Genomic DNA, 10,000 nt, shown 5'->3' with positions numbered 1-10,000 from the left:
TTCAGTACTATATGATGAGATAAATGATACAAGATCTGGGAATGGGAGCCACAACGCTTAGGAAGTACTTTACATCAAACATTTCAGTGACACCCCTATCCCATGTGAGAAAATGGGGGAAAAGGAATTGTCGATGAATGGTTGGATGGATGGATGGATGGATGGATGGATGGATTGCTCAGGTTATAGGCACAAGTTTCACAAACACTTGCTAACTCAGCATAAGAACTTAGCAAGTAAAATATGACAGACAGATTTCAGTCACAGGTGCCACAAAAGACAAGCTCTGGATAAATGTTGCATGGGATCACAAGCTGCTGCTGTAAGCACAGCTGTTTGAATACTAGATTTCATATCACCTAAATTAATATAACAGGAACAGGTGCTCACTGGCTGTTATGTAGCATGTGTGTGTGTGTGTGTGTGTGTGTGTGTGTGTGTGTGTGTGTGTGTGTGTGTGTGTGTGTGTGTGTGTGTACTGCTGCACATAGGACAGCACGGCAAAGCCCTACTCAAACAAATGCAAAGTCATGCAATGCAGCAGAAAGCAAAGGTAATGGATAGCAATAAGCATCTAGTCAAACATGGACTGCCAGCGAATTCACAGCAAATAAATGCTGAGAACACTGCAAATTCCCCTTCTTTCACAAGAGCAAAGTGCAAAATCTTAACATCAGTTTTAGTGTTGCAAATTGTTTTAAAAAGACACATCCGTGGTGTTGGAGGGATCACAATTTAGTCAGGTCCGGCAAATCAATCAGTTAACATGTGCAGCAAGATACACATGCAAAGACATGCAAATTCAGCATAAAATAAAGCCAACAGGAGTAATAAGCAGACAATCAAAACTAGCAAGCCCACAACAAATAATTGTTTAGAACATTGCAAATTATCCTGTCACACAACAGCTAAATACAAAACCTGCTTACACTGTACAAAGTACCACACTAATCGGCACGTCTCAAAATTAGCTTAAAGTGCTTCTTGTCTGTTTCCTATACACAGATGAAAGTTAACTTAAATCTCAAAACCACTACTGCTTTTATAGTTAAGTCTAAAACTATCTTCTCCACCAAGAAATGTTAGGGATATTCATTTTTTCATTCTCCAGTGCTCACTTAAACCAAATGAAAGTCAGTTAGGTGAAGCCCTTCCCGGCACTCAGTTGGAACAAGGCAGAGAAATTAATCCAGACCATCAGAGGATGGACAAATACTCATACACTGCTTAAACAACTACAAGCAATTTGGAGAATTGCCATTTCACCTATGGCAAATCCTTGAGATGGGGAAGGAAAATGGAATACCCCTTGCTTCTAAGCCAATGAAGTTACAATGTTATCACAAAAAGAATACCCACAGGTGTCTAGGATGTCTCCAAAACAGTAATTATGTTTTTGTTTTATTTGCACATTAATTTCAGACATAAATAACAAGATATATTTGTCCTGTTAGTGCATCCACACTATTTGTGACCATGATTCAAAAGGCTGATCAAAAAATATGTGAAGCCAGACACTAATATAAAGTAAATAAATGAATAAATAATAGTATCCAAGTGCCTTTAAATGCTAGCAGTCTACAGTGTTTTTAAATGAATACTCAGTAACACACACTCTAAAGCAGCACATACCTTTCTGGGTTTAGCAGTCGACCGAAGGCTGTCTCGCCATGACATATATTCTTCTCTTGTCATTTTTGCATCCTAGGAAGATTGACAAGCAATTTTTAATGGAAACACAAAGAAATGACAAGTTGTGTTGATTACAGCTGCAGAACAAATTATCCATATTATATGCAGACGGCCAAAACAATCACTTGACTCACCAAGTCAGTGCAAATGAAATATGTTTATCATTACATTCTTAAAATCTGTATATCTACTTAAACATTCATTATTTTATTTACTTATTGATAATTAGCCAAAAGCAAAACAATACAATTGATTATATTAAGGGAGGCAGTAAGTTCTGATACAGCTTAACAATGTGCTCAAAATCACACTTTATAGAAATAACAGCTCTGGGAATCATATCCAGCTCTTAACCAGTATGCATGCATGTGGGTGTCACCTATGAAGATGTTGACAGTAGCACAGCAGGGAGGTTGCACCCATCTATAAATGAGAATGAGTGAAAAGAATACACTCTCTCTCTCTCTCTCATGCCCTAAGATTCTCTTTTGGTAGGCTTTGCCACTCTAATCCATGTTGAAAAAATGATGTCAGTCATTTATTTAAAAGTTAGGTGAGACTGGCAGAGCATGACCAAAGAAATGCTGGTAACATGTAACATCAGCTATTTTGTACCCGAGTCTCTAGCACGGCAGCGAAACACAGCGTAAGAACAACTTCATGTTCATATTCCATGTGTATTTTTATCTAACACAGTAAGGTTTTCACATTTAAAGGAAAATGATTACTCACACTCCCAAATTCTCTGCCTGTAAATAATAGTCCATTTGTTCTGTCATGGGTGAGAGCCAAGCATCCTTGGAATAACTTGGAATAGGTAGGAACCCTACAGTCTATTTGTTCATGCCCAGGAAGTCTAATAAACCCATTCATTCCCCACTGGGTAAAGCCAAGTGGTAGGGAGTGTACCCAATTCAGGTTCTGAAGAATAGCCTATTCACCTCCCCTTCATAGGTGACTTGCTGACTGGCCAGGAAAAGGAGTCATAAATGCTTCCACAGACACTTCCCACTTTCTCATAGAGCTGGATGAGTCAACCTGGCCATTACAGGCAGGTAATACACCCAGCCACCAGTAGGTATTGTCAATGCTGTGGGCCTAGGAACACCCCCCCCCCAGTATTAGTGAGTTTTGCCAATCACTCAGAATCATCATCATCCTCACAGACCCACAAATGCCTGAATTGATTTAATTCTTTAAAGCTACTTTCACATTCCATGATAGCTGTGCTGGATTTCAGTGCATAGATTACCTTTTGTAGAGGTTTCTCCTTTTTTTCTTATACAGAAAAGACATCTATAGCAGTAATAATTACAACCAAACCAGTATAAGCAACTAGATGCTATCTCTGAAGAAGCCAAATCCTACTTCTCAACCTCTCAGTGCAAGAAATCTGGACAACGAATGACAAAATGGGGACAAAGGCCCTAAAACAGGGACATATTTTAAATATTACTCTTATAAGCTTAGAAAGTTGCTAGAGTAACATGATTTGTTTTTAACATACATTTTCTGAAGGATGTGAAGTCTGAAACTCAAATGTATGTCACTATTTAGTGACTTCAGTCCTCAGATCATTCCAATAATTTGTCAGAAAAACAGAGATTTTATGAGGAACAGAGCAAAAATATGAGGCAAAAATCTGGACATTCTGCGAAAATCTGTACACTTGAGAGGTATGAGCCAAATGGATGTTATGATCATTACTGAATCAAGAAGTACCAAATGGACAGGACACAATGGGCTAGAGTCTGCATGGGAAGAACCCGTCAAGAAAAAAAGAAATCATACTGATGTTTCATATAAGAAACATACAGAAGGGAGGGATGCAGCTAACTACAGAGGAAGGCAAATGTACTGTCCATCACGTTAGTAACACAGTGGAGGCACTGGTCCCACTATAGTGCTCTGCAGACAAGTAGCAGAGAAGTAGGTAAACTATAAAAGAATTAATAAAATACAGTCAAAAAGAACTGCTCTGGTGATGACACTTTTTGAATGTTAAGTGCATGGCTTCACCTGGATGAAGGGATATTCCAAACTCTTCAAAAGTACTGTATCTTTGGTTACTAGAGAATGAAAGTGTCTGTAATCAGTGCCTAGCTTGGCACTCCCTAACATACCTTTCGACATCTTTACTCAAGAATTCTGGACAAAGACAAAAGTAATGGGGGTAAGGGGCAAAAGCCATAAATCAGGGGCAATGTTTAAAATATTGCAGTAAGAATATAAAACTGTAATATCTGGTATTATTGATTGACTGTATTCCTCAGTGATATGCCAGAAAATAATTTTTTTGAGGGGCAGGGCAAAATTAGTCAAAATCAATGACATTCTATGAAATCAGTAACAACTGAGACATATTGCTCCCCAAATCTAGGACAATGATGCACAAGTCAAGTTACAGGTGATCTAGAAAACAACAGATGTGTGTTCAACATAGCATAAATCTGTATGGAAAACTGCTGGGGCAACTGCTAGAACTGGAATTTCCTCTTCTGAAATTCCCTAGCCCAGTACATTTCTGAATATCCTCTCATTTCTACACAAGGGTGAGTTTATACCGCCTGATGGAATAAGCACTGGCATTGTGCACAAAGTAACAGACCATGATTAGCTTTCAGTGGGCAAGCATATCTCACAACTTACTGCTACCCTTAATATAATCAAGCAAAATCACAACATGCAACAACAATATTTAAAATAATGACATGCAGCCTGGTTAATACAAAAATCTGCAACCACAAGAAGAAGAGGACCCCCAGCACAGTGGGAAAGTAGGGACAGTAGGAGGTTAATAAGCGTAACTATATAAGCCTTCCTTTAAGATCAACAGATATAATGGTGATTATCTGTTATGTCTACCTTTGGAAGCCTTTGGTATTATCTAACTCTCAGACAAATTCCATGCAATACGAAATAAATATTTGCTAAAAATTAGTATCAGGAATAGACTTTGTGGCAAACCAGACAAGGTAGATGTTCCAACCTTAAAAGTAAGGACAGTTCCAAGTGTATGTATACAAAAGACAGGCTCAAAACCAGTAGGGATCAGTGAATGCAATATCATAGTAGCTAGGGGATGTCTAAATAAACAAATGTTTAAATAAATACCTGGAAAAGGAGTTAGAAGGCAGGGCAGAAGTGATGTGGGCACCCCTGAAAGCCTTGCTGCATTGGTCAAACTCTACCATTTGTATTAGTATTAATTTGACTCAGTATAATTGGGTACCCTTGTAAGAGCTTTAGAGTAGCTGACTGTTGGCAGCCTAATTGCCTTGTAGTCTGGACAGAGAGCAGGGACACAGAGCTCCAACGTGATCAGTGTGGGGTCTTGTTTGGGGCCTGGAGAGAGACAGAATCCAGACCCAAGTCTGGAGTGTGCTCCCTGTGTGCTCTTAAGGGAAATTGTGCTTGGTGCAGAGAGTTGCATCTGAAAATACTGTGTGTATCCATTTTTGTTCATAGTAGCCGTCCCTCACAGGTGCCAGTGGTGACAACTCAGGCTCCTTGATTACTGGCCTGAAGTATGAACCATCACCATAGCTTGGTGGGATATTAACTAAACTTCAGTAGCTTGTGGGCAGTTGTCACTGAAGGCACGTGTACTCTCAGCAGCCACAAGGTAAACATAAAAGGTTTTATTTTCACAACAATTTTAATTATTTTTGTTAGTATAGTTTAGTCAGGGAAAGCAGGCAAAGATGTCAGCAGAGGATTATGGCAAGCTGACAAAGAACCAGTTGGCCAAGGTGTGTGAAGCCAAAGGACTGCTGCATGCCAGCCTGACTAAAGAGGAAATTATTTCAGCCTTAATTACAACATGAACCAGCGACCAGGAAGACAACCAGTCTGGTGATGGGGATGTGCAGTCCTCATAAACAGAGCAGTTCACCTTTTCCTCAGAGGACTTAAAAACCCATCTGGAGTTAAACAGACTTGAACTAGAGCCCAAATATTTTTAATTAGAATCAGCACAGAGACTGTGGCATTTGGAAGTCAAAGATAATGAGAGACTGCAGCATTTGGAGGCCGAAAAAAAGGAGAAACGAGCATTAACATGAGAGGGAGATTCTAACTCAAAGGGTGAAAAACCTGTGGATTCCTGGGGGTACACCTGTGTATGCAAACAGCAGATGGGAGAAATATTTGTCCCACTCTCTCATAAACTGGTCTGCAAATGTCTGTAGCATGGTCTTTAGTGTAGAGCTTAACCTCTCCACAAGACCATTAGTCTGGGAGTAGTAGAGGGTGGTCTTTAGCTGTTTCACCCAACAGCACTGCCACAGACAAGCTGGCATGTCTGACATGAAATTGGCACCTCTGTTAATCAGTATTTCACTCAGGAAAACTACCCTGCTGAAAATCTCTAACAAAGCATTTGCCACCTTCTCTGCCTCGATGGAGGACAGAGCTACCACCTAAGGGTATCTAGTAGCATAATCTATTACCACCAGGATATACTTCTTCCCTGTGGAACTTGGGGTACTCAGAGGCCCCACAATATCCATAGCTACCCTCTGCAGTGGCTCTTCAATCACAGGCAAAGACATCAAAGGAGATTTCACCTTGTCTCCTGCCTTGTCTACCTTTTGGCACTGCTCACACGTCCTGCAGTACTCTATTACATCTCTTGTAATCCCAGACCAGTAAAAGTTCTGCATAATGCATCTCTTGGTATGCTTTATGCCCATATGACCTGCAAAAGAAATGTCATGGACTATGGCTAGAAGTGCCAGATGGTAGGCTCTAGGCACTACCAACTGCTGTATTACCTGACCCTCTAGCCCACCCTCAGGGATCCACTCTCTATACAGTAACCCTTTGTTCCAGTATACAGACTTCCCTTTTCCTTGAGAATTGGATGCCTCCTTAGGTACCTCCCTCAAGCCTCATAAGGTAGGGTCCGAAAGCGGAGTCTGTCTCAACTCTACCTTTGTGACCCTTCCCAACTCCCTTTCTACAGGAAGCCTGGTATCTTTTGACAGTGGTGCCTCACTGTCAGCCTCGGTACTACCACTCACCTCTGTCCTTGCAATCACCCTGTCCACTGGTACATCAGTACGTACCAGCAGTTGTGTCTCACTTTCAGGATCTGTAAAGCACAAAGGAACTTAGACAAAACAAGGTTAGCATAGTTTCCTTTAATATCTGCTTTCATAAAACTTCTTCAGAACATATAAAAAGTTAAAAAACCTGATGGCTGATGCATTGGATGATTTATTAGATTTAACATTACATCCTGTATCTGATAGTCAGGATAGGACTCTACAAGATCTGATAGCCCTGTTTGCAGAGATGCAGAAAACTTTGGTGGCTGACTAACCAAAAAAGCTCTGGTCAAACAGTAAGAAAAGAAACCAAAGATGGGTTCAGTGATTCTTTAGATGTTGGTGAGATGGTAAGACAGTTTCCAATTGCCTGTCCCCTACTGCTTGCTATAAAGATGTCTTCTAACATACTCTGTTTTCATTTATGGCTGAAAAGGCAGACATGCAGAATACAGAATACAATGTAAATAAAATTATTAACTGAAATAGCGTGCAATTTCCATCAAGAATAAATACTTTGAGCAATGTGTCAAGCTACATATTGTATCAAAAGGATTATGGGTTTTCAAAGTACCCAATGGAGTTAATACAGATGAACCTTTTTTCCTTGAACTTGTCAAGTTTTTTAACAACACTGCTTTTGATCAAGAATAGTAACTGTTGGCTAAGCTTTGTGTTTCACTAGAAAATTTGGACAATGAGATCAAAGTGCTTTCGTGTGCTTCATGGGAAACCAGATTTGAATACAAATGTATTTTGGTGTGGGTTGACCGTTATGAGAAAACTGCACAGAAAAAGATTGGGCGCGATCTTTCAGCATATATGTATGTGATAACAAAAATCAAACTAATCACAGTGTCAGTAAGTCAGTGCAGAATAAGAACAACAAAAACCAACAGGCCTTTAATTTTAACTACTACAACAGAACAACCACCAGTTATTGAGGCTGTATAGAACAGCCTGTCACTTCAGATCGCCTGTACATCCAGCGCAAATTTTTGCTTTAACAATTATGAAGAGGACTTTCCTGAACTGCCTTTGCATTCTCTGAATGCTAGTTTTACTTCAGCAAATCAGCAAATACAGGGAGAACGGTCAATAAACAACAGTGGACAGAAAACGATGGGTCCTTCAAATCGAGGACATGGAAGGAACAAGGGAAGAAAAAGATAAGTAACTTTGGTTTAAGCACCGTCTGGGAGAAATCAAGGTGTTTAATGTAAGTTCCTTTATTTTCAACGAACACCATTTATAAGTTTTAAAGTTATGTTGAATTTTATACCTAGCTACAGAACAAAACTTACTCAAGCTATTTTAAAACTTGATGTTTTACACAAGAAAGCTCAATTTCCTTTTTATATTGAAAGACGATAATATTAAGTTACTGTTTCTCCCAACGTTCAGTTTTTAGCACACCTTTGCACTTTACCATCAAAAATCGTGACGCCTTTTGTGAGAAGGATAATAGGAGTCTTTTGAACACTAAAGCAGTAAAAACATTATTACAATCTGTTACAGAACATCAAGCTCTAAAAGAGTTGAGGCAACAAAACAAATTAAGGCTTATCAAAGCAGACAAATGGGTGTGAGTTGGTGGTAATGGATGTTGTTGATTACCACAGTGCCATTGAAAATATGCTAAACAACAAAGACCAGTATCAAGACATTTCTTTACCTGACATACATAAAAGATACAGGCTTATGAACTATGTTTTGTATGATTTATTAATGAGCGGTGAAACAGATTCTCATTTATATAACTTTTTATCTATAGAGAAACCACATGTAGGCATGTTGTTTGGCATACCTAAGATACATAAAAATCTAACCCCCCCCATTTAAACCTACTGTTTCTGCCCGTGGTGGAATCACAGAGGGAATTTCTATATTTTTAGATTTGGTTTTTAACCCTCTAGTTCAAAAATTACCCTCCTACATTCAAGACTCCTGTGATTTCCTAAATGATATTAAGCTGTTTAGTCAAGAATATCCTTTTTCTGTCAATAAGAATTTTATTATTATAGTTGATGAATGTCATTATTTATATACATCCCGGTTGAAGAAGGTACTGATTATGTTAGCTGCTATTTGAATAAATACACCAAGTTTAACACAGCCTCTATACAGTAGTATTGTATATTATTAGAAATTTTATTACAGAATATTTTTTTTCTTCTTCAATAACAAGTATTGCCAACAAAAAAAAAAGCAAAGCCATGGGGGCAGCTGTTACCTCACGCCAACCTTTTCTTGGTTGGTGGGAGAGGGAAATATTGCCCACATTACAGGAGTACAACAGGATAGTTTTTTACAAAAGATTTGTAGATGATCTGATTTTTAATTTTTGAAGCAAATGTTGATCAGTCTATTTTTTCAGATCTTGTAAATGACCTTTTGCCATTTTTTAAGTTTAATGTAGGAGAGTTTGGAAAAGCTCTCTCTCTTTTAGATGTACAGTTAAAATGGTATAGTAACCATCCTTATTACTTAAAAAAAAAAAAAAAAAAAACATTCCAAGAGGACACTTTATCAAGGCTTCCCATATGATTAGCAATGATGAGGATTTTGAGATAAAGAGGCTAGTAGGGGTTACAGTCCTGAATTTTTAGAAAGAACAGCACAAGAAGTCCATGTTAAGAGGTATGATGTCTTCAAACCCATTATTTTGGATGAGTTTGTAATAACAAAACAAACAGCAACATAAAGGTACAAACAACAACAAGATTATAGGTACAAAATACATTCCACATTGTGGTCTTGATATGTCAGTTGATACATTTAGCATTAGAAACATCATTCAAAATAATTGGCGAGTTATTAGTGGCAACAAAGATTTATTTGATGTTTTGGGAGAACAGCCTTTATTTGTACATAAAAAGAGGTCAGTTTTAAACATATGCTGGAGAAAGATGTTACAAAGATCCATCCCTCAACAACCAACAAAGAAAGAGAGACTTATAATGTAATGGGTGCTTGGTTTTCTAGATTTATTTCCGAGGGTCCATACATCATTTTGCCACACACACCCGACACTGCAAACTTTTCAGGAATATTTCATTGTGGTTCTGTGTGGATTATTTACAGACAGGAAATAAAGAGCATCTGTATGCCATCAAAAGTCATAACAGTAACCATGTCTTGTTCAAACATTCTGCTACTTGTAAAAATTTCAAAACGTTTTATTTTGCTGTTTTAGAACAGGTTTGTGTAGATAAAAGAGGTGGGGACTTTAAAAAACAGGTAGAGAAGAAAGAAGT

General features: G+C 38.4%; 1 protein-coding gene across 2 annotated transcripts in view; it reads right to left on the bottom strand.

The window, feature by feature from the left end:
* The window catches only part of LOC122799515 (TRIO and F-actin binding protein), a 3,126,988-nt gene that overhangs the window by 2,236,032 nt on the left and 880,956 nt on the right, over positions 1–10,000 (bottom strand). For both annotated transcript variants that reach the window (XM_044068636.1, XM_044068645.1), the window contains exon 9: positions 1,633–1,704. In XM_044068636.1, the coding sequence (XP_043924571.1) occupies positions 1,633–1,704 (72 nt within the window). The remainder of the gene's footprint in view (positions 1–1,632; positions 1,705–10,000) is intronic.

The sequence above is a fragment of the Protopterus annectens genome, chromosome 1.part0 (genome assembly GCF_019279795.1).
Source record: "Protopterus annectens isolate FY-2018-M chromosome 1.part0, PAN1.0, whole genome shotgun sequence".
Classification (NCBI taxonomy): Eukaryota; Metazoa; Chordata; order Ceratodontiformes; family Protopteridae; genus Protopterus; species Protopterus annectens.
This window is presented reverse-complemented; position numbering and strand designations above follow the sequence as displayed.